A 23,881-nucleotide genomic window follows, 5' to 3' on the forward strand; every position below is an offset into this window, starting at 1 on the left:
GAGATTGACATATTGAAAGAAAATCTAACACCTTAGCCTTGTAAGGATTATGATGTAAATCAGACTTCCATTTATTTTTTTAAAAGGTCAAATTTTTAAGCCTATCAAAGGCTTTGAAAATGGACAGTCCTTGAACTCTAATTTTTAAGCAATGAGATTTTGTACATTTGTGACGTGGCTCTCCCTCAGTCGTCAAATTCCACTACAGAGAATTGCTAGGAAAACATACTACAGAGGATTCCCTCCCTTATCGTAGTTGAGTGTGACCCATTATTGTATTTTATTATATAATTAGTTTAATATTGATATTAATTTATTTATATAATCATGATAATTAATAAAGAAATGCTCACATTGAGACGTGTCTCAAAACAATAAAAGTTCCATTGGTTCCATCGAAGAAACTTTATGCAGGAAGTGGTATCTCAAAACCATCAAAGTTTTGCTAGTTTCGTCAAAATTAGTTCTAGAAATTGAATTCTCCTCTAAGATGAACAACTAAAAAATGTCGAAGATAGTCGCATGTTTGCAAGTAAGCTTGTTTTCTTTTCTTTTTAATTTATATGATTTGGTATGTTTATTGAATTTCTTAGTTTAATTTGTTAATGTCGAAGATAGATTTTTTGTAAGAAATTTTGGGGATTTTTATCTTTAAAAGCGTAACTATTTGATTGTTTCTCCTGGTTCGCCTTTTATGGAAGAATTTTCTTCAATTTTCAATTTTAGAATATTTAAACAATTTAAGAGAATTTTTTTTCTAAGCATTCGTACAAAAATCTCATTTTTATTGTATTGTAAATTGGAAACTAACCATTGATATGGTCATTTAGAAGAGATTGTTTTAATATCTTTTTTTTGTATTGTTGAAGAACGAATTTTAATTATCAACATTTATACCAAACGAATGAATCTATTTTGTGGTAATGAATTTTTGCCTTGCAAATCTCATGGTAAGATGAGATACATATTCTTGACTTTATTTTTATACTAAATCGTACCATATTTCGGAAGTGTCTTAAATCCTTAAAATTCTAATGAGTAACCTCCAATATATTTTATAACATATTTGTGCATGTGTCTCTAATTCCTGGTATAATTTTTTGTGATTTTAGGTATTAAGCATTTTTTTCTAATCAAGTTTTTAAATACACGAAATAATCCATCATCTTAACAAAGTAAATTTTTCAAAAACTTCATTTTAGGATCTTCAACTATGGAAATACCAAAAAAAAAAAAAAAAAAATTTGTGAGCTTTATTGTGTTTGAGCATGACAAAAAATGGGGCAATTTTTTTATGGTATAGAAATGAAAAAAGCCAAATGTACTCAAGCATACCATGATATTATAATAAATATTTTTGAAAAATCAAAGTATTTTTTAAACAGATAACTTCTATAGCATTAAATGGTGAGTTTTGTTTTGTTTTTAAATGGTGTGTTTTGTTATATTTGAGTAGATAACAAAAGATATATAAGAATGGGGCCGATAGTAAACTTTAGGTATGATTCACTATTTGATAAGTCATTTTGTAAACAAAAGTTTTTTCTTAATTTTTTACATGACAAAGGACTTAAAAATATGGGTACCTAGTTATGCAAATAGAAATAGGAAAGAAAAAAAATGTGGTTTTAAGATATTCATCATCAAATCACCTTTCTTTTTTAAAGTGTTAGATTAACATGTTTATACCATAGAAATAGTTCATTATTATTTCTTTTTTGAAGTGTTAGATCAACATGTTTAGACATTTATGAAAACAAAATCACTGTTTTTGTAAGGAGCATTTAATTAATGGAATTCTACATCAAGCTCCAAAAACTTTAGAGCTTCGAAGGATCATTACTATTGGATCAATGATTTACCTAACGAACACAAAGCTATCGATTCCTCATCAGGTATATTTATTTATTTCACCACTAGCTACTTTTCATTTTCTTTATTTTAATGCTTTTTTATGAACAATTTTAAATGACTTTAGTAGTTTATAACTATATTTTTGCCTTCTTTCTGGGAATCTTTTTCTCAAAACGATACTATATGATCAACAAGAATGAATGAGGAAAATGCATGTCTTTCATTTATTGTTCAAAAAATTGTTATTGTTTGATATTTACTTATACTTTATTAGTTTAGCATTATATAATGCCATATGATTAATAGAATTGCATATAAGTAATTGAGAAGAATTTGTAATAGTTGAACATAATATTTGTATATCCACTACATTACTAGGATACAAACTTTGTTTCTAAACACCTAGAAATCTAACACAAGGACTATAATTGAACATGGACAACTGCAATGGAAAAGGATCTTCAAAATTAAATTGCCTCAAACACTACTAAAACTTATGCAAAACACAATGCTATCATAATAATTAGAAATAGCCTTATTATGCCCCGGAAGGAGAGACCTCATTTTTCCGATCTTAATTTAGTGCCAATTGAAAGTTCATAGGTAGGACCAAGATTTTTACCCTCCTTGATCTTGATTTAGAACCAATTCTTCAATATCTCTTATTCTGATTAAGAATTAATTGGCTCACCTCCCCATCCAATTGTAAATTTGTCTTTGTTTGGAATTTGTTGGAGACGCATAGCATCAGGAATAATGCACTTGGCTAAACCTTCATCTGCTTCTAAAGAATTGAGTCGATCTAATTTGATTTAGCCAAAGCATATATAAAGACTACATGTGTGGATTGCTAACCTTTTTTTAATAATTCTACCATCTATCAAAATAAATAAAACTTGTTGTAATGTGGAGAATTTATATGAACAATTATCCATATTAATAAATGAGCAATCTTCTTATCTCAGTTTTTAGATTAGAAAAAGTTATTTAAGTTTGAAAACCAGTAACGATAATTACAATCGAGCACTAGAGAAAAGGGTGCGGCCGAAGAGAGCTGCGATTGGCGTGTAGTTTTTCTTCTTATGAAATATATTCAGACATTGATTTATATGATTTTTGATTGATCTATTCACATAGCTTTTCCATAAGAAGTATGTTTTCTTAGCGCGTTATGTTGGCAAATTAAAACACTGTATATTGTTATGATTAGGGCAACTAAGTTGGTTTCTGAACATGCAGTTTTATTTTATTTTTCGCTATAGTACTCAATATAAGGATATAAAAAAATCATAAAAAAAAATACTAGTATGCAAATCTAATAAAATTGTATATATATGTAATTTCATTCAACAAAATAATCTCAATCCCGATGAGCAATTTTTATCTAGAGTGAATTACTATTTCGTGAGTTGAAAATGTGTTATTTATGATTTTGACTAATTTTCATTTTAATTACCAAAACATGAACAATCACATTTAAAAACCTCCGAATTCGTTATCGTTCACGTTTTGGTAATTAATATGAAGCTGGAATCATAAATACGTCAAAAGTTGACCACTTTTTTGTAAATATCTCTTTTATCTAACTGTCCCTATGGTTTTGAAATCTTACCTACCTAAGCAGCAAAACCAAGACAATGGATAGGTATGGTCACGTAGCCATAGTATTTTCAATAATCACACTTAATACAAAGGTTGGGGTCCATTTAATCCCAACCATTAAAATGCAAAATCCAGTGGTCAAAATATATCTAGGAATACATGAGGTATCTTCAACATACATGTTTTATATCGACTGTTGGATTTTATGTTTCAATGGTTGGGATTATGTTTTTGTTTATGAGTTATCTTACCACGAGTACACCATCCCGCCCCTATTAATACTGTTTGATAGACAACTAATCTAATCTCAATATACTCTGAACCCAGTTTTTTAATAAATAGTTTTCCTAAAATGTTTTAGTGAATGTTCCAAATCTGTGAAGGTAGATGTTATCCTAAGATTTGGAGATTTTATTCATTAATTATATTTTTTTTGTAGCTATTCTATGCTTCTATAAAGCACCCAAAGAGAAAAAAAAACACACACACACAACACAAAAATAGAAGTCCTAGGTGAACATTGTTATTTCTAAAGAGGTAGTATTGAGTCCTTGATTTTTCTGTTGAAATGGATGTAGTCGTTGTCATTATAGGAGCAGGACCTTCAGGCCTGGCTACCTCAGCTTGTATAAACCAACATTCAATCCCCAACATTATTCTTGAAAGAGAGGATTGTCATGCCTCTTTGTGGAAAAAAAGGTCTTACGACCGCGTTAAGTTGCATTTAGCAAAGATGTTTTGCCAACTCCCTCACATGCCATATCCCCCTGATACACCAACCTTCATACCCAAGAACAAATTCATTCAATATCTAGACGACTACATAGCCCATTTTAACTTAAGCCCTCAATATTGTCGGTCCGTTGACATGGCAATGTTCGATGAGTCTGTTGGAAAATGGACTATCGTAGCCAGGAACACAGTCTCAAATGAGGTTGAGAGATATACTAGTATGTTCTTGGTGGTGGCGACAGGAGAAAATAGCGAGGGGAATATCCCTGAGATTCCTGGATTAGATAGCTTAGGAGGGGAGATAATCCACTCTAGTCAATACAAGTCAGGGTTCAAGTATCATGAAAAGAATGTCTTGGTTGTTGGGTGTGGCAACTCGGGGATGGAAATTACTTATGATCTTGCAATTTTCGGAGCTAAAACATCCATAGTTGTTAGAAACCCGGTAAGCTCATGTGTAGTTCCTTTCCTTTTATTTTAATTTATTTAATTTAATTCTGGTGTATGTATACTGGTATTGATGAATATGATAACCATCTAGACTCATAATCAATACCGTCAGTAAATTTAGTTTTAATATATCTAGCCTAACCAAAAAGCAGCTTATATTATAGCGATATCGAGGATTCCAAGTCTCTTCTGAGGGAGACCTAAGTAATGGATTGAAAATGGGCTTACTTTCACTACGTGAAAATTGAAAAATTTCGATAGAAAAAATTGATGGGCCAAGGCCCACGAATTTTAGAAATTGAATTTTGACGGTCTAAGACCGTTGAAATCTTAATGTTCCCAGATTTGACAGCTCTTCATTAATTTGATAATTTTGGTCTGTCGAAAATTAAAATTGATAATAAAAAATTCAATGCCAATTCGACCTCTTGGTCTGTCGAATTTTATGAAATTTGACCACCCTAGGCCATCAAATTTGGGCTTTTTTCCACAATTGTGTTCGATCATTGTAACAATTTCTCTTTATATCCTTCTGAGTCTCCCCTACTCTTTGAAAATTTATAAATGTTTATTTCTATATTTTATAATTATATTTAGTTCCTCTAATTTATAATTTGTTAGGTTCTATTCTTGCTGATGGATGGATAATTGGCTGCAGTTCCATTTCCTCACTAAGGAGTTGGTCTATGCCGGCATGTTCCTCATGAGGTTCCTTCCATTGTTTTTAGTAGATAGTTTGGTATTGACACTTTCCAAACTAAAGTACAGAGATTTTTCAAAATTTGGGATTAAAAGGCCAGCGCAAGGGCCATTCTATCTCAAAGCAGCCACGGGAAGGTCTCCAGTTATAGATGTCGGGACCATGGAGATGATAAAAAATGGAGACGCAGAGGTACCTTAAAAGCTTTGAGTTTATCTTCATGAGATCATGATATGTTTGTTGTCCACACATCTTATCATTTATACTACTAATCGTAAAATATTTACATAACACTCGATTCTTGTATCAATATATGAAGGCCGTGCCGGCGATATCAAGCATAAATGGAAATGAGGTGGTGTTTGAGGATGGCAAGACGAAGGAGTTTGATGCTATAGTTTTTGCCACTGGCTATAAAAGCCTTGCTAACAATTGGCTTAAGGTATTTATATCATTAATTTCATTTCTATCTTAAGATCACATCCTATTAGATAAAACATTTTCATAATATCCATATATGTTCTTCACCTAATGTAGGATGAAGGGCATCTCCTAAACGATGCAGGAATGCCAAGCGCTCCTTTTCCTAAGCACTGGAAGGGGCAAAATGGGTTGTACTGTGCGGGACTAGCAAGGAGAGGCTTGGCTGGGGTGTCTATGGATGCTCAAAACATAGCTGATGACATAAGGAAGACTCTTGGTTCCAACATGAAAAAACTGTGATTTTAGAATTGTTATGAAGTTGTCATGTATGAGAGAGGAAGGGATGAATGATGTATGGGAGGAAGAGAATAGTTTTTTTTATATTATTATTATTATTATTATTAATATTATTATTATTATATTATTATCAATAATAAAGTGTTTTTTGTGATAGTTACAAATGAAATACTGCTTTTTTTCTTCAAAATTTTATCTGGAATGCTCGTATAAGCAATGCCTTAAAGGTACCCTTCGAGTCTGGTTTGAATGTGTGCTAATCCAATCTGCCGTAGCCCAGTAAAACCCTCTCAAACCAATTTGCCATTAATCACTCATAAATATATATTAGAGAATTTCAAAATAATTATTCTAACCAGATAATTTTTCACTAGTGTAGAATTTATTTGAATAAAATTTGTACAATAATTTACGAGGTTGAGCATATATGCCTAAAGATTATATCCATTTTATCCTACACGGGTGTTCCTTCTAAATATAAAATCATCAAAAAATAAGTTCTTATACTCCACAAATAGTTTAGACCATCAAATTTTCCAATCACAGATAATCAGGAAATACTCAAACATGGAATGAAAAGATTTAAATTTGAAAACGCTCTTTTATCTTACTCTAAATGAAATATTTCAGTCTCTTCAAATTTTTATTTTATTTTCTCATTCCGAACCCTTAGTTTTTTTTTTTTTTTTTTTTTTTTTCATATTCCTGAATTTTATTCATTTCTGAAAAATTATATGTGCTATATTTATTTTTATATTTTCTAAAACAAATAGAAAAATTATGATTTTAAATTTTAATATTTTACAGATATTTTTCTTTATATACTAAATCCCATACCCATTTCAACAAATTGGTACTAAAACTCAAAAACGGTTAAAATTCAAAAAACCCATAAAAAAAAAAATTATATTATGAAGGAGCAGCCCACAGTGCTTTACATCCACAGCCAAGTAATCAAAACCACCGAAAGACCATGCAACCGTGTCTTATTGGCGATGTTTTAAGGGTCAGGAACTAGATTTAGGGTTTGGAGATGATGAAAATCAGTAAAATAGCATAGGGATCCATCCTACGCTAGAGTTTCATCATTATAACATGATGTATAAATTGAAGATCTCTACTGCATGATTTTAAACTAATCGGGTCGACTCAGTTGTAATTCCAGGTGACTCGATGCCTTGAATCCATGGAACTAACTTACTGAGTATACTCTTCAACCCAGCCAAATGGGACCCACTTACTGATTATACCCATCAACTCAGTCAATGTGTCTCAATAAGGCATCACGACGGGTTAGAAATCTATGTAATAAAACAAAATGATGAGTCTCACTTTCTTTTTATAGATTTGTAGGATATAAAAATTGAGATAAAATAGTAGTGGTCACACATTTATTAAATATCACTTTCTCTCATTTCATCTATAGGATATTTTCTCTCTATCTACTTTTCAATAAGCACAACACCGTCCTTACTAACGTTATAAGAATTTTAGTCTTACCAAGGGTTGTTTTGTCAACCCCAAGGGGTTGGCTCCCAGGGCAGAGCCAGTATTTAATTAGCCCATGTGGGGGCAACCAAGAGTAGAAAAAAAATTGTGGGGAAAAATAAAAATGAAATAACCTAATTATGGGGAATATAAGAGAGGATTTTTTTTTTGTGGGGCAGTAGCAACAAATTTTTTTATCCACCACTAAAATCTATCGCAATAGCTCACTAATCCATAAACTTTGAAAATTCTTGTGGGGGCAAGTTCTCCCACTGTAAATATGCCCCTGGTTGGCTAAATGGTAATTTCAAACCGATAAGCAGTTAGTGCTCGTAGGTCGTGAGTTTGATACTCAGTATGAGCATTAATTCCTTAAGAGTCGCCCATGAGGGTTGACCATCACTTTACGGTGTTTGTAATGTGCAGAAGTTGCACATTCCCCGGGACTAGTCTTGGGACAAGACTATGGTCTATGGACTGGGCAAAACCAAGATATAAACCTGGTCCGCTGTCTATAAGGGTACTCGATTCTCAAAAAATTAATGGTCATTTTGTTAAAATGGATTACCACATCAGCAATCCAACATCAAAACCCTCTAAGTTTCATCGAAAACTAAGATTAAAAGAAAATTCAATTTCTTTTAAGTTTGATCCAAAGTTTTGAAAATGGATGGCTATTGAATATCTACATAACTCCCAAATTTTAAAATTGAAATTCGATGGTGAAAAATAACTTTTTTTTAGATAAAAAAAAATTCAAAGTTCATTGAATTTTATACTCTACAACCATGAATCATCTAATCATTTTTTTGGATGCCACAAGGTGAGTCTAAGGACCCTTAGTAAAGGTGAAGTCCTTACTAACTTAGTAGGGGCAGTAAGATTCTTTCTATAATATCCCTCTAATTAAATATTAATACTCCTTTAAATTTATTATTTTTTCTCTTTTACCCCCCTCACCCCAAAGAGGATGCATGTGCTCTAATTTATATAATAAAACACAACAATGAATCTCACTCATCTACAAACTTATGGGGTACACAAATTGAGACAAAAATGGGGATCCGCAAAATCCTACTTTATTATCTTTCCTCTTCTTTCCCTTCAATGTTATTGTCTTTTCCCTCCCCTTTTTTTTCGATAATTCTCATCTAATGTTTCTATCTTCCCTCTTTTACCCTTTTAATCCCAAAGGGTTTTTAACTAACATCCCTCCAAGTTGGACTCATCAGTTTTCGATGATTCTGGCTCTATGAATATTCAGCTCTGATCATGTTTTCTGAGTTTTCAAATTATGATTTACAAAACAAAACTCCTCTTCTAATAAATGCATTTGAACCTATGTTACAAGTGTTAAAGCCCATGGGCCTAATTCATCCTCACAAAACCGGCTTGCAAGGAGAGGGTTACCCCCACTTTATACATTGCACCTCCCAATAGTACCCAGGCAATGTGGGACTATTCTAACAACGAGCTGGTTTGTCGATTTGAATTTGACTTTCCAACTCATGGTTCACCACTCAAGAAAGAATCTAATTCGTAAAGCTAGGCCAAAAGTAGATAGAAGCGAAAAGCTATTCAAATCTGTTTTCTACTTTCAACATTTTAAGGAATTTAGTAAAAGCTAAAATTATCTTTTCGAAGGAGATTAATGTCTTTACTTTTTTAGTAAATGACTCAAACATCTAGAGATTTCTAAGATACAAAATCAACAACCATCAAATGTAAAATTAATAACGTCTAGGTATTTCTAAGATATGAACTAAATAAGCAACAAGTATAAAATAACTGCCAAATTATTCTTCAATTTATTCCAAGCCATAACATTGCAGATATGTTTAATAATGCATATCAAACCCCATTCATTAGCCTCATTGTTCCTCTGCCAGCACATTGTCCTTCTTACTAAGGTACTTAACGGCTAAATTATTCTTTTGATTGGAACATTAGGCATGAATTTTTCTTGGGGAAAATAATGGATTATTTATAGGCACATAAACCTCCCTTTCATTTTGCATCCACACTACAATAGTATTTTGGCTACTTCAAAATAAAAAAAAAGCCAATGGAACACAAAAAAAAATAGAGAAGATTACAAAGAAATTTGATCTTTAACGTTCTTCAAATGGAAAGCTTAATTAGATTAACTAAAGTACAAGTTGGTGACCGTAGAGTAATTCCCCCTTTTTCAGCTGATCACCATTTCCAGAAAACATTGGAACCACACTTGTATTTCTCCTTCCCTTCACACTCCAACTCCAAATCATCACTAATAAATGGCACTTTCTGCACCATCAAAACCAAACAACATAAAATTAAAGCCTAACTTTAATGTCACTACAATAGCACAAACTCAAGTACGATTCATACCTTTTGCTTAGCAAGATCTTGGCATCCTGTGAAGTTATATGGGAACTTGCATGTGCCGAACTCAACTGTGTACGCACGAGCAAAGTTTGCCCCACTCGTTGCCAACCTCTTCCTGTCATTTAGTTCCTGCAAACTCATTCATATTTACTAATAAGCTACACTTAAATCTGCAACCTTTAAAAGTATAGCTATGCGTTTTACAGAGCGCGTTTTTCCATCCACTAGGCATCGAGCCCTTTTTGTATTCTACTGTTTAGATACATAGGAAATTTGGTTCGAGGCAAGAAAACCCCCTTGAGACATTATATCTAAGCCCCGAAAATGTCTTTTTGTAAAAAAGGAAGAAATGGGTTGTGATTTATTTCTGATTTTAGCATATTTATGTTCTGATCATAGAAGAATCACTTTTATAGTACAAACTACACGTAATATCGGATTCTAGAACCAGGTTATGGGTAAAAATTATTTGGAGTCTAGAAGTACATGGACCTCCAATGGATGTTAACAAACCTTGTTAGCTTTACTCTTCTCGAGGTAATCTTCGATGACTCCAGCATTGGCAGATGAGGCAGAAGCGAAAAGAACGGCCGCCAAGCCAAGAACTGCAGCTCTTCTTCCCTCACTCCCTTTCCCTTCCTTTGAGTTAGAAACTCTAGCCTGTTGGGCGCTGATCATAGGCAATTTGGGACCTGATGCAATCGGCAATGATACGGATTGCGTCGAGGCAAGCTTCCAATTAGCATCGGCCGAGCCCATGCCCGAGATAGCATAGTTACAAGCCAACACACCAGAATTCATAGCTGCCATTGCTTAACTGTGAGGAAAAGTTGGAATTCAGATTACTTGAGTGGGGGTGAAGAGAAAGTTGTAGTATAGAGGTGGTGTTAATGGGATTTGTTTTAGTTTTAGGATTTGGTGAGTGTGGTGGGAGTGTGGATAAGGTGAGATTGCTCCATGCCTATTGGCAGATAATAACTCTTCTTTGGCCCCACAATTAGATTTGTGTGGTGGGTTTGTCACTTGGGAGTCCTGACTCCTGATCACCACCTCCAGCAAAATTTCACTAAAATACAATTGGTTTGGGGGCATGTAAGTCATTTCTGATTCAATGGGATCTACCAAAGTGATCTAAAATCCCAAATCTGGTCCATTGGATTAACTATAATCCTGAGTACAGATCCTGTACTCCAAAGAGTTGAGTTGCAACCCATACTCCCACTTTCCTTTACAGCTATAGGTCACTCTTTCTAAGGATCCATCAATTTGAACATTTTGTTTTTGTTAGGGAGTACAATTAGACTGTTCGGTGTGTTGAATCTTAGGACGAAAATACAGACTCGGGGCTAAAAATCACTAATCAATCTGATTTTTCTCCAGTAATAGATCATCTATTGTCCATTCATGGCTCAGTAGGCTCGAAAGTATAACTCATTGGATGCAAAGGAGAGCACAAGTAGGAATGCAAATCAACTCCAGAGCGGAAACCACTCTATTTTGCATGCTTCCTCCACATCCCTAGTCAATCAATTCCTACTGGACCATTTTCATTCACAAATAGGCCTAAATGAGTCCTCCTGACCCATTGAGGAGTCTTTGGTGGGCAACTGAGAAACCTCAACCCCATACTTGCCCACCATGCCCTAGAGAGACTGGGGCCTTAGCAAATAAAAAATAAAAAATTCTCATTTATCTCCTCTACTCGATTGCTAAATATAATCAAATATTAATTGAAAAATGATACAAGAGAGCTCAAGCTCATTGTTTTATTGCACTGTTAGTCACACAGATTAATCAATTGAATCCACCACCCACTCAAATGTATATAATATAATCAGCCATCCTTGGTTGACGAGGCAATGATCAAAGGGTCTCTGAGTGCAACTGAACTTTTTGAGCTCCATGGGAGTCGGAAAACTAATCATCCTGCCAAATGAAAACAAAAACATTTCTAGTTTATAAGGATTCAGGTTAGCCAAGAAGCTTTCTAACAAAATTGAAATTTTGAATATCCTCTGGTGAAGCAGACTGCTTTCAGCGCAACTTTAGGAACCAGTTTCTAACCATCAAGACCTGAAACCAAGTTCCCAAGATGGTCGTTTCACAAACAGGTGAATTTTTTTGAAGAGGGCCCACTTAACAATTTCGATCTCAAGATCCTTTAAGTCATCTTGTACTCCAAATACAGATGCTTCATCGCCACGTATTGAGAGGACTCTTCTCATAAAAGGCAACTAGACCATGCCATCAATGCATTTTTATGGATCCCAAAGAAAAACAAAGATGTGAAGAACAAAGAAAGAACCTCGAGATTTCGGGAAATTTGAGAGCAATGCCATCTCAATGGATATTATTATTGCACTAAACAACCTGTAAAGAGTATAAACAATAACAGTATGCGAAGTAAGAACCAAAAGAAGCAGCTTAGTTCTTAAAATTGTATAAGAAAGAATTGCAAAGAAGAAATTGAAATCAAACTGTATAATGCACCAACGCTAGTAGCAACCATAAATAGCACGAATAGAATGATTAGAACCAGGTCATGAACGATTAAGAGCATCAAGGAAAAAAAAAATTACCAACAAAGGCAAAGCTCTCTTCATCCATCAAGTATCACCTTAACCGTAACACTCGTTTCCGCTTTCGATTCTTTTTAAGGGAAATACTCTTATAACTACTCTTCACATTAGGAGGAAGAGCCAAGGTCAATGATGGTCTGCCACTAAATGTTCTGCCTTTCTTAGCAACCCACTTCAACGGCAGATTATTTACTATATCGCCAATATCTTTGGAATTGTTTAGCTCAACCAGTCTCTGAATTTGATTGAACATATGCTGAGTCCAGGCCATTGACTGATCGAGTTCAAACGAATCATCCATGGGTTTTTGCCACAGACTTACTAAGATCTCTCGGAATGAGTGAAATGACATGGGCGCTTGATAACCCTGACGATTATGAACAATCATATTGACCTTGATGACATGCTTGCAAAAATTTCCCTGTATAGCCCATGCACAATCACAAAAAGCGAATTCTGATCCAGGGTTCCACACTATATGTGTCTGATTAGAGTCTTTTTGGCTTACAACCTTGGCAAAGAGGTGGTCTTTATCATCCAAGATAACAGCTGTGTCTGGAATCTGCAGTGCTCGATGCCACGATGTAGAAGCAATATACTCATCCTTGACATTTTGAAATGAATTGCTTTCATCTGCAAATCGATCGAGCCAGTAGCTTGAATGCAACTCGGTTGTCAGTTTGTGCACTAACCAATCAACTCGTTGGAGTGCACCAAGATGTGAATCATCATAGAGTTTGAGTTTCAGCTTCAAGTGGTATGCTTCAATGGCCCCAGATGCTTCCAAGCTTGCAAGTGGAAGTGTTTTCATAGTTGCAAGCCACATTTCTAGCAATAAAAAATATATATATATATAAAAACTTTTAAGCCACATTTCTAGTATATATATATATATATACACATGTCTCATGAAGAATGACTCGTGAAAAAACACATGATCCCCACCGTTTAAAAATGGCCAACAGTTATACTTATCTCCATAACACAATCTCGGAGTTACTTATCTTGATTATAAATCTCTATCGTTGGACTTTGTATTTAAATGGTTGGGATCAAGTGTTATTTCGATGAGTCATCGGATCCCGATATATATATATATATATACATATTAATCCATTTTTAACGAAGGAAGTTCATCTAACCGATCTTAGGCACCCAAGAGGCTTTGAAGTATTCCATGAAATCAGTTTGGTCAACGAAATCTTCAATGAATTCCCCCATGGCTTCCACAGAATCAATTCCACCCCAGATATTGTAGACAATTTGACCAAGACGTTTAAAAATCTCTCGTTGAACTTGAATGTTACTACATTTCTTGCCAATGTTTCTCAACCATGATCTACGAACACGCCAAAGGCAAAAAAGAACAGGACAGCAAAATATATCCCTGAAACACCAGTCAATAATGCATTAAGACCTGACAACTCCGTACTATTATGGAAGCTTAAATTAATCAATTGTAAAGATCAAGGGCGTCTTGCCTGATTGGATCGACCTCTGCAGCTGCATCATCAATCAGAAACCCACTAATCTTCCAAGTAGAATCTATAGTATGAGCTCTATCAACAAGAGCTTTCATCCATTTAGATACATCTTGCTTGGCAAAGCTACGGGTTATCACCCATGCAACTGGGAGTGCATGTTGTCTCGAGTCGAACACAAGAAGTGTGCATAGTGGATACTGTCAATCAAACACAACATGGCATGATCATATTAGATATATAGTAACATAAGCTTGTTATAATGACAATGTGTTTCTAACCTTGAGTTTTTTTATGCCAAAGGTTGAATCAGCTGCCATAAGACTTTGATGACCAAAACGGATCATCTGTTGTAGCTGCCATTCCGTTTGAATCCCCAAGATGAAAGCATCTGTTTCCGAAGTATCCTGATAGAAGAATGTATATTTCTTATTGCGTTCGACCCATAATCGAATGCTAGCTTGATCATCCAGATCCAACTCGTGTGTCGACCTCTTTATAATCATCCCAAGTTTGTGGACATATTGGGATGCAAGGCTATTGACTTTTGCATTTGAACCGCAGTAGCCTTGAACTCCCTCGATGTATTTCTGCATCACATTCTCCTCAGGAATGCCAAGATAAATCATTGACATTGTTTGTTGTTGGATTTCATTACAAATGTATGGGATTTTCTTGGCACCAGGGCCGATAGCATCTCTGTCTAGTGGACCATGGCATATAAAACCAGATTTATTTACATGCTGACGCCTGTTATTGTATATAAGTACTGCAACTGATGGGCGGGCATACAGACGCTTCACTGTGAAATGGCAAGTACAGCCTCGCATAGATTGTGGTCTAGCAGCCCGGTTTCTGGTATTGAGTCGATATCTCCTGCTGGGTAATATACCCCCACCCTCTCCGTAATTCTCAGGACCAAATGAACACCAATAGCTTAAGAGGCAAATAAATAAATTTATAATAATTTAATTTCGATAGGTAAATTAAATTTGAGACTTCCATGAGTGTAAAAAAAAAAAATACTGACTGGTTATCAATGTAGAAAATTTTCATAAGATCGATTAGCTTTTACATTTGAACATTAGCTATTGTCCTTCAGTGAGATGAGCCCCCAATGGAACTCTACTGCTTGATGCATGGTGTAGCCCCAATGGCACAACACTTTTATGTCAACAACCTTTTAATAGAAAAAAGGGCAAAAAGGAACTGAAGTTTAATGGAATATGTTACTTACAGCCTATATTCCAGATATTCATCATTATTATAGCTCTTTAAGCTACCTTCCGCTCGTTTTCTACCTCTCTCAATGTGAAAACGTGTTGGGCATTCTACATTTGAACATTCTCCGATTATAAATGCATCAACTCGATCATAAGGAATAAGGGCCACATCATCATGGTGCTCATCACTTCCAAACTTGGTCCAGTTCAGATCAGCAGAAGAAAATTCTTCATCCGGTGGATCTTGCAATGGAATATCGAGAATGGACTCCGTTATCTCCATCAGCTGTTGTATCCCTCCCCTCGTCGAATCCTGAGGAAGCACAATATCTTCAATCTGTTGGTACCATAATGACGTGTAAAATGAACCAAGAGAGTTGTAACACAATACATTGAAGTTTGGCTATAGAAAAAAGTCTGTTAATTGATAGGTTGTTGACTGGAATGCACTTTCAGAAACAGAACACTAAAAGGAATTCCTAAATTGGCACTTCAGGAGGGTAAAACAATTTTTTTTTCTTTTAAAAGTAATGTATGTTGTTTGCAAGAAAGTCTATTTATGAAGACTTGTAAAAGTAACTGGAGAGAAACCTAAATTCAAGTTCAAGTTCAAGAAATCAATTAAAAATAAAATTCACATGAAGGAAAAAAAAAGCAAAGCGTAAACACAAGGAAAATATAAGAATGAATGAAAGATTCCAACTCAAGAATTCAACATGCAAGCAACTCACTATTCATAATCAGCATTCAAAGAAACATGTGGTAATCAAGTTGGGTCACTATTTTTTATAGTAATCACTCAGTCTACTACTTATAGTCAATATTCAAACATGCCAAAAGCTATCAAAAGAACATTCAAATATATAAAAAGATAAAATGAAAGATTATGGGTTCTTCAAAAGCTTAAAATTTTCAAAACGCCAACGAAAAGGACTCCAGAGGTTGGATCAAAGATCATTTTTACATATATTCAAGTGAGAGAGATAATAACCTTAAAAGCTAACAAAAACTAAAAAGAATGAATAATGGTGTCCCATTTAAATACAAAATCTTCAAATCTAATGAGCATAAAACTCCGGAATAGTACATGCCCAATAATATAAGAGAGCCTTTGCTTCCCTATTAAAAAATTCTCCTATTCCTCTCTTTCCATACAACCCAAAAAATGGAAAATAAAGTGAACTTTCCAAGTATTTGTCCCCTAAAGTTGAAGGCATGAGTACTCCAACCCTTCTATACATAATGAAGGCTCTCTAAAAATAATCACAGCATATAGAAAACTCTCAAAAACCTTTGCCAAATCCAACTAGAGAAGAAGAGATGCCCAATGGAATCACCACTATCCTTGCATAAGATGCAAATGTTGGTACTTATTTTCTTCCCACTAATTTGGTCCTCAACCTAGATAATTTTGTCCAACATTACCATCCACATGAAACAAGAAAAAAGAAATTCCCAAATGGAATTGACACCCCCCCCCCCCCCAAAAAAAAAAAAATAATAATAATAAATAAATAAATAAGAAAAGAAAAGAAAAATAGAAAATAGCTTCATTGGGAATCTGCCTTTGACGTCATAAGAAATCTTGAAGAAGATTTTATGAAAAATAAGGCAGCAAAGAGAAGAATAATCACACACAAACACAAGAATTTATGTGGCTTGGCAGTGTGCCAATGTGAACATATCATAAAGACCCAATTACTCAATTACACAAGTATAAGGGGAAAATTAATTTTCAAAAAAAAAAAAAAAAAAAAGTCCCCCTCTCGAAGATAATACACAATCCTAAGATAGACAAATACAAACACATAAAAGCAACATACCCACGAATTCTTCAACGATTATAAAGACCCAATTACTCAATTACAAACACAAGTAAAAGGGGAAAAATAATTTTCAAAAAAAGAAAAAAGAAAAGTCCCCCTCTCGAAGATAATACACAATCCTAAGATAGACAAATACAAACACATAAAAGCAACATACCCACAAATTCTTCAACTTTTACAAAGACCCAATTACTCAATTACAAATTTCATAAGTAAAAGGGGTAAAATAATTTTCAAAAAAAAAAGTCCTCTTTTGAAGAAAATACACAATCCTAAGATAAACAAACACAAACACATAAAAAAGCAACATACCCATTCTTCAACGATTACAAAGACCCAATTCCTCATGTTGGGCTGGGTCCACCTCATGTGGGCCACCTAAGGGAAATAAGGGCAAAAGCCCATTCAACTTAAAAAATTAAAAAGAAAAAGGGCAGCAGCTAGTTCTTTAGTTGGGGCAATTGTTTTTGGGGTTACAAAAAAGGAGAAAAGAAAAGAGCAAGGCTGAGAGAAAAAGAAAAGAAAAGCAGTGGACTTTAGAGAGTTAGGGCAAGAAGATTAAAGGACAAACTTTGTCCGATTTGGCTCAAATTTGGAGTGGAGAACCCTTATAACAACCTTTACAACTCTTCCGATTGATTTCTCCAGATTAGCTTCTCTCTTCATCTTTATTGAGAGATTTTCTTGGTGAGACCTAAACTTTTCCCTTTGTGTTTTTTTGTGGAATCCATCTTTATTAGATGATGTTTATTGTAGTGTTGAACCAAGAATAGCTATTCTTGATGTTGATTGTAATCTTGTGAGCCTCTAGATTGATCTTGAGAGAACTTTGGTGTAACTTATTATTGTTGATAGTGGAAAATTTGAGTGTGGACTACCGAGACAAGTCCCGTGGTTTTTACCTTTACTTTGAAGGGTTTTCCACGATAAAAATCTTGTGTTGCATGTGATTGTTTATTTTGCTCAATTGGATTATCTTGCACTTGGATTGGCATTATTTGGTATAATGGTGGTGTTGATATTGGTTGAATATTTTTAACCTATTTTGGTCACTCAAAGTGGGAAAGGGTTTAATTTTTGCTGTGATTATATTACACATTGTATGGTAGTTTTCCCAACACCTCAATTATGAACACAAGCAAAAGGGGGAAAATTATTTTCCCAAAAAAATGTCCCCTTTCAAAGATAATACACAATCCTAAGATAGACAAATACTAACCAACACATAAAAAGCAAAACCCTCAAATTCATCAACAATTACAAAGACCCAATTACTCAATTACAGACATTAGTAAAAGGGGCAAAATAAATTTCCAAAAAAAAGTCCTCTTTTGAAGATAATACACAATCCTATCTGGAAAAAAAATGAGGACAAATCTGCCTCTGCAACCAAGTACCCCATAAAACCCCTCACCATCCATTGTCTACCTCTGAAACTTCCCTCTCAAACTGATAAAATGGCTTTCTTTTATTCTATGTTTCCCCCTTTATTTTGAAATTTCAACATCAATTATACATTTTTGAAGATAAACATGACACATGATCTTTCAATCACCTTTTAGATTATATCTAACCATCTTGCAAGACTTTATTGATGAAATTTCACATTTGGGCCAAAAATTGGTTCCAAATCAAACCAATAAGCTCAGAAATTCACAAAAAAGAAGTTAAGAAACAAATAGATTAGAGAAAAAGAACGTACCTGAACTACAAATTTGTCGAATTTTGATTTCTAAGGTTTGTTTTGATGAGTGAATGTGAAAAGGGGACTGAGAGTAGAAGAAGAACCCTAGCTTTGATGAGAAACGGTGGAGTCGTCGGCAATTTTTTGTTTTATTGTCTTTGGTCCTTCTGTGAGAGAGAATAAAAGAGAGAGAGAAGTTGGCTGAGGTTGGGAGCTGCAACGAGAGAGAGGAGCGTCTGTGCTGAAAAACGATGGCTTTGGGGAAGAAGAAGAGATTACAGAGAGCAGTTGGCTGAGGTTGGGAGCTGCAACGAGAGAGGGGAACGTATGTGCTGAAAATCGATAAAACAATGGGTTTGCGCAACGAAAGAGGAGCGCCTGTGCTGAAAAACGATGGATTTGGGGCAGACGAAGAGATTACTAAGAGGAGTTGGCCGAGGTTGGGAGCTGCAACGAGAGAGAGGAGCGTCTGCGCTAAAAATCGATATAACGAAAGAGGGTCTATAGGTTTACATTTTCGCTGCAAACCGTTTTCCGTAATTGATTTTGTGCAAAAGCCCAAAAAGAAATCCCCTTTAAACGACTTTAGGTAAAACTTAAAAAGTAAAAAAAAAAAAACTGCTGACTTCTAAAGCTTAAACAAACAGACCCTTAAAAATGAAGCCTTAAATCAAATCTTATTGTCAGTTTTTATTCGTTTTGATTTTTAATATAGGATCTTTGGATCAGAACGGCCTTACAAATATTCCATTGAATATCCATAAAATGAGTATCTGATATAAAAAAATTATTTATAAATATAACAATTTACCTTATAATTCCTCAATTGAAATTTAAGATCAATAAAGAATTCTTCAAGCAAATCAAACTTTTAAGAATAAAATCATAATATGTACAATTTATTTGTTAAAATTGTTGAAAAATGTGAAAAATGAATCAATATTCATGTCGAGAAAATACAAAAGATGAAATAGTTCTAGTATTTTATTGGACTACTAATTTTATCATAAATGTTATAAATTTATTAATTCGGTACTCATTGCCTTCGAATACTTGATTATTATCAAATCCTTACGATGGTTACATGATCTGGACTCGACAATAATTGGGTCCATAATGGTAGACCCAAAATCGACTAACCTGTGTTTGAATGCATTGGGTAATCAGGTAATTGGGTACCCATTGACAGCCTTAGATCTAAAGAATCATGTTAGTGTGAATCCCAAGATTTATATTGGATTCATTATCATATTATGTGGCATCTTATCTGATTTTAGTAAGAGTCCTAAAATAAGTCCTAAAATAGGAAGACTTTTAACTAGTGGAATGATTATCTAATTTTGAGGACTATTTCTTTTGTAGTTGCAATTTGGGATTTATTTTTTTTTGTTTTTTTCATATGATTGATCGAGGATTGAGTTGAAATCTATGTCTATCAGAGAAATCTAGGATATCTATGGCATCCCATCCTCCGATCTCAAGGGCAATCTTGCGTTTGTAATAATGTTGACGTTTCATGCTCAATTAGGGCACCAACATGATGAGGATCATGAATATGTTATTTGGGATTTTTTTTTTTTTTTTTTAAAAGAACATATATATATATAGGGTCGGGTTCCTGCGACACACATTGCGACTCACATCGCGACAAACCGTAAAGACCGTCGGATTTATCGAAGATCTGCGGTCCAGATCTAACTTAAGTTTACAATCGATGTAAACAAATAAAGTTTTGGAAATTAGAATCGCCTCCCTCTCGACAAAAACAAATCGACAGATTGCAGAGAACGTATTCTTCCTCGTTCCTCTTCTCAACTTCATCTTCTTCCTCTTCTCAAATAAGATCTCGTTGTTTACAAAAACAGATAAACCCTCTCAAGTACGTCTTCTTCCTCGTTCCTCTTCTCTCTTAGCTCTGCTAACAAACGACAACAACGACAGATTCGATCTACTCCTCTTCCTCTTCGTTTCCAGCAAGATTTGGGTCCTCTAAAGTTCGTCTTCATCGTTCTTCACGAATCGTTCAACATCGTCTTCTTCTTCGACAAAGTCAGATCTGCGGTTAAGATCGATTTGAGCATCTAAAATCTAGGGTTCTTGTTTCAAAACTTCGACTTCTTCATCGTTTTAGTGGTAAGAAATCAACCCTTAATTAGTTTTTATTTTTTATTTTTTTATTTTATGTTCTGAATTCCAGTATCTCTTGAAAATTTTTGTATGAAAATTTGTTTTTATTTAAATTTTTTTTTTTTTTTTAATTTCATGTTTTGAATTTTATGTATGAAAATTGTACATGTTGGAATGCTACTCTCATTTGTTTAATCTGAATAATGGAGTTGCAAAATTTGTTAAATCGCAGATGCATAATCTGAAAAGATCTTTTCAAAATTTTAATGACAGATCTTTTTAATGGAGTTCCAAATAATCTGGGAGCTATGTGATTAAGCATCTGTTATTATTATCATTTGGTTTTCTGCTTATATTATTTATGTTGCTTGCTTCAATATATATATTGTGACAATGGTTCTGGTTAAAAAATCGGCAATAGGTGAGAAACGAAAGAGGCTGGAAGAGAAGGGCATCATCATTCGCTTTGTTATTGGTCACAGTTGTGCACTTAAAATACTTTTGATGATGACCTCAGTTTGAACTGACTTGTTCCAACCATCCTGGATGTGAAATTGCTCCTCCTAAAGGTGGTATCAATAAGTGGAATTCCAAGATGTCCCAACCATCCTTATTACATAATAATCTCAAATTTGGTTAATGATCCAAGCATGAAGAATTCTCAACCTCTAACTAAGTTTCTTCTCTTAATGATTGGTTATTTTGCTCTTTCTGTTCCTTCTGGGCTAAGTCTTTGTTGGTGAGCAGGCCTTCTCATCCTCCCTTACATGTCTATTTATGCTAAAATGGATACAATCAATTGGTTTGGACTTCGGAATATCAATTTGTTGCAAACAAAAATTTCTTGTTATCATCCATGAAAATTAGTCCATTTATTTCTAAAGGATTCTCCCCTCTTTGGATCATTGATAAAAATGAAGTCTGCAATATCTGAAAATCCATTCTCCTTGTCCATCTGTTTTATACTGTTGAATCCATTCTCAGTGTGGTGCATAAGTTTATCACTTGCAGCCTGCAGGCTGGAACAACAGCGCTGGATTCTTCGGAGTTTCAGTCACTTGAAGATGGTATTGTCGTTCCTCTTGGCAAACCAAAGGAGAAATGGAGTGCCAAGGTACTGCACTTTGTATTAGGGATTTAATGTTGTGTGGTATTATAGTTGCTAGTTAACAATCTCTAAACTTTGAATGGCCTCTTATTCCAAAGGTCTGTTTGTGGTCTCTAACCAAAGCATGTGGGACAGTCATTCATGCGACAGCAAGGCCCAACCCAGTGGTACTTTCAAGATGTTATGTTCAATTGTGATGGTGATATGTTGACACCTCTAAGTGAAGAACTTGGCCATGATGACACACTTGGGCACAGGCAGGGCCACGATGATGGTGCTCTCGCAGGTTTATTCATGCCAACGGTGCCCTAGTGGGCTTGTTCTGATGATGAAAATGGCATCTCCAAGACGTGGAGGACAAGTTGGGTCATTCTATATTATTATTCTCTCTTTTTTTTTTTATTTTTAATGTGGTTGAAAAAGAAGATTTTCAGGTAGGCTATGATGCTGCCACTTGTACAAATGATTTTAAAAATCTTTTTGGTAAGAGATTACAGGTTAGAGTTGGGAGCCATACGTCGTCAGTCAATCTTACTCTTAAAAGTATTTGACAATGTTTCAATGCTATTCAATACAATGTTTCAATGCTTCCAGTTGATGGTTTTCTCCACCCATAACAATGTCCTTGGATCATAATCTATATATATCAAGCAGTTGATCAACACAAAGCATCCTATAAAGGATCCATCCCTAGGATTCTGGTGGGCAATGTTGTTTATACTTATTTTGATGTGCTACATCCAGTATCTACTTGGCAGCATTGGAGCACCGATAGTAGTAGTAGCATAGATTATGTCCCATGATGTGAGGGAGGGATAACCTATTCTGTCTGCCCATTAATTGGAATCATCCAAGGTAAAGCACAAGTCCTATACCAACATCAGTGTAATAGGAGGTGTATACATGATTTGGCAGTGTCCTACAACATGTCCAAGTGCTCTTGATGATGGCCCTTTTTCCAAATTGATGGTATGTTACTTGTATTTGTGGTGTGTAGGTATTAATAGGCAAATCACTACCTACAAGTAATCACATGTTTAGCATCGAAGCAGTCATTCATGTACTACTCAATAAATCTTCCGATGCAAGGGCCTAGGAGAGTCAACTGATACCCAGTTAACAAAGAAGGGGAAAAGCAAAGCTTCCTGTACAAAATTGTATCTAGGGGCATTGGACCCAGTTAATAATGTATCTATTAAAAAAAATTGGATAACGCTACCGCAAATCCAATCGTCAAAAAATTCATCAACACAAATAAGGCTAGTCAGGTACCTCATTATTGACATTTTGGCTGGTGTCTTGCTTTTTGTTTGGTAGGTGGGTGCTTTGGGATTAGGCAAGTTTTCTAGGGGCATTGGACCTTTTTTCAGTTGGTTTGTGGTGATCCTCATCAAGGTTTGGGTTTGTCATTCTCACTTGTGGCATTGTAGAGATCAGATAAGGTGGGGATTCTCAGGTTCTCAAGCAACATGTGATACATCAAGGCCATGCTGCCAATGCACCAAAAAAATTGCATGCTTTGGAGGCTTCCTCATGGTAACTTATGTTGGCAATACAGAAGCATTGAACATAATCATTAAGGTGTAAGGTGTACCCTCTTTTTTAGCAACCTTGCCCAGTCGTCCCCCACCTCAATGGAGGTAACCAAATGTTTTCGAGATGATATGTGTCTCTGGCCTCGGCCTATGGTAGTTTAATCAGATTGTTTCAGAGGAGTGAAAGGAGGGATTTTCGATAATGTTAGAGAGTGCTCAAATTTCGATATGTGTCTTGGGATTTTCGATAAAGTTTCCTGTACAAATTTTGATTTTAAAAAGAAATTTGAGCAGAGTTTTTCGTCTCAAAAGCCAACCAAATAAAGAATAGATGAGATCTCTTTTGCACGTATAAGAAGGAATTGGCATTGGCTGTATTTGCCACAAGTTGCATTTAATCAAAGG

The 23,881-nt window shown here is 34.8% G+C and overlaps 4 protein-coding genes across 11 annotated transcripts; 2 read left to right on the forward strand and 2 right to left on the reverse strand.

Moving 5' to 3' along the window:
• The first annotated feature begins 384 nt into the window (after positions 1–384).
• Positions 385–6,184, forward strand: LOC147402869 (putative indole-3-pyruvate monooxygenase YUCCA10). 3 transcript variants are annotated; one of them, XM_086438249.1, is made up of 5 exons: positions 385–532; positions 1,779–1,895; positions 5,297–5,530; positions 5,658–5,780; positions 5,876–6,184. In XM_086438249.1, the coding sequence occupies exons 1-5, from the start codon at positions 506–508 to the stop codon at positions 6,059–6,061; spliced, it is 687 nt and encodes a 228-aa protein (XP_086294375.1). In that variant the 5' UTR covers positions 385–505; the 3' UTR covers positions 6,062–6,184. The 3 variants fall into 3 exon arrangements, with proteins under 3 accessions (XP_086294375.1, XP_086294374.1, XP_086294373.1); XM_086438248.1 differs by having other exon boundaries at positions 517–532; positions 1,779–4,633; positions 5,876–6,181; XM_086438247.1 differs by lacking the exon at positions 385–532 and having other exon boundaries at positions 576–4,633; positions 5,876–6,181.
• A 3,142-nt stretch (positions 6,185–9,326) lies between these two features.
• PSAN (photosystem I reaction center subunit PSI-N, chloroplast, putative / PSI-N, putative (PSAN)) lies at positions 9,327–10,851 on the reverse strand. Its single transcript, XM_086438252.1, has 3 exons — positions 10,427–10,851; positions 9,917–10,042; positions 9,327–9,832 (listed from the first exon to the last, which is right to left on the reverse strand). The coding sequence occupies exons 1-3, from the start codon at positions 10,721–10,723 to the stop codon at positions 9,743–9,745; spliced, it is 513 nt and encodes a 170-aa protein (XP_086294378.1). The 5' UTR covers positions 10,724–10,851; the 3' UTR covers positions 9,327–9,742.
• Positions 10,852–11,619: 768 nt separating this feature from the next.
• LOC147402871 (SWIM zinc finger family protein) lies at positions 11,620–19,245 on the reverse strand. 3 transcript variants are annotated; one of them, XR_015177346.1, is made up of 8 exons: positions 18,725–19,245; positions 15,211–15,533; positions 14,255–14,909; positions 13,974–14,173; positions 13,635–13,879; positions 12,493–13,320; positions 12,219–12,283; positions 11,620–11,839 (listed from the first exon to the last, which is right to left on the reverse strand). XR_015177346.1 is itself a non-coding variant. In XM_086438251.1 (7 exons), exons 2-6 carry the CDS (start codon positions 15,477–15,479, stop codon positions 12,527–12,529), a joined length of 2,163 nt encoding a protein of 720 aa, XP_086294377.1. In that variant the 5' UTR covers positions 15,480–15,509; positions 18,725–19,245; the 3' UTR covers positions 11,620–12,283; positions 12,493–12,526. The 3 variants fall into 3 exon arrangements, 2 of the variants coding, with proteins under 2 accessions (XP_086294377.1, XP_086294376.1); XM_086438251.1 differs by having other exon boundaries at positions 11,620–12,283; positions 15,211–15,509; XM_086438250.1 differs by having other exon boundaries at positions 11,620–12,283.
• Positions 19,246–20,432: 1,187 nt separating this feature from the next.
• LOC147402872 (uncharacterized) lies at positions 20,433–22,534 on the forward strand. Of its 4 annotated transcripts, none has more exons than XM_086438253.1 (4): positions 20,433–20,839; positions 21,255–21,572; positions 21,845–21,947; positions 22,077–22,534. In XM_086438253.1, exons 2-4 carry the CDS (start codon positions 21,484–21,486, stop codon positions 22,251–22,253), a joined length of 369 nt encoding a protein of 122 aa, XP_086294379.1. In that variant the 5' UTR covers positions 20,433–20,839; positions 21,255–21,483; the 3' UTR covers positions 22,254–22,534. The 4 variants fall into 4 exon arrangements, 2 of the variants coding, with proteins under 2 accessions (XP_086294379.1, XP_086294381.1); XM_086438255.1 differs by having other exon boundaries at positions 20,435–20,839; positions 22,040–22,534; XR_015177348.1 differs by lacking the exon at positions 21,255–21,572 and having other exon boundaries at positions 20,438–20,839.
• The last annotated feature ends 1,347 nt before the right edge of the window (positions 22,535–23,881 follow it).

This window comes from Akebia trifoliata, chromosome 4 (assembly GCF_017979445.1).
Source record: "Akebia trifoliata isolate Shusen 1 chromosome 4, ASM1797944v1, whole genome shotgun sequence".
NCBI classification, from domain to species: domain Eukaryota; kingdom Viridiplantae; phylum Streptophyta; class Magnoliopsida; order Ranunculales; family Lardizabalaceae; genus Akebia; species Akebia trifoliata.

What these genes read in the sequence shown, in the direction of transcription:
- LOC147402869 (XM_086438248.1), top strand. Translation starts at nt 4,025, where the DNA reads ATGGATGTAGTCGTTGTCATTATAGGAGCAGGACCTTCAGGCCTGGCT. An exon ending in CCATAGTTGTTAGAAACCCG is followed by an intron (nt 4,634 to 5,296) that starts GTAAGCTCATGT and finishes AATTGGCTGCAG; the next exon opens with TTCCATTTCCTCACTAAGGA. An exon ending in TAAAAAATGGAGACGCAGAG is followed by an intron (nt 5,531 to 5,657) that starts GTACCTTAAAAG and finishes CAATATATGAAG; the next exon opens with GCCGTGCCGGCGATATCAAG.
- PSAN (XM_086438252.1), bottom strand. Translation starts at nt 10,723, where the DNA reads ATGGCAGCTATGAATTCTGGTGTGTTGGCTTGTAACTATGCTATCTCG. An exon ending in AGAAGAGTAAAGCTAACAAG is followed by an intron (nt 10,043 to 10,426) that starts GTTTGTTAACAT and finishes ATGAGTTTGCAG; the next exon opens with GAACTAAATGACAGGAAGAG. An exon ending in AAGATCTTGCTAAGCAAAAG is followed by an intron (nt 9,833 to 9,916) that starts GTATGAATCGTA and finishes TTGATGGTGCAG; the next exon opens with AAAGTGCCATTTATTAGTGA.
- LOC147402871 (XM_086438251.1), bottom strand. Translation starts at nt 15,479, where the DNA reads ATGGAGATAACGGAGTCCATTCTCGATATTCCATTGCAAGATCCACCG. An exon ending in GAATATCTGGAATATAGGCT is followed by an intron (nt 14,910 to 15,210) that starts GTAAGTAACATA and finishes TTGCCTCTTAAG; the next exon opens with CTATTGGTGTTCATTTGGTC. An exon ending in TTGGCATAAAAAAACTCAAG is followed by an intron (nt 14,174 to 14,254) that starts GTTAGAAACACA and finishes TTTGATTGACAG; the next exon opens with TATCCACTATGCACACTTCT.
- LOC147402872 (XM_086438253.1), top strand. Translation starts at nt 21,484, where the DNA reads ATGAAGAATTCTCAACCTCTAACTAAGTTTCTTCTCTTAATGATTGGT. An exon ending in TCTGGGCTAAGTCTTTGTTG is followed by an intron (nt 21,573 to 21,844) that starts GTGAGCAGGCCT and finishes TATCACTTGCAG; the next exon opens with CCTGCAGGCTGGAACAACAG. An exon ending in AGGAGAAATGGAGTGCCAAG is followed by an intron (nt 21,948 to 22,076) that starts GTACTGCACTTT and finishes CATGTGGGACAG; the next exon opens with TCATTCATGCGACAGCAAGG.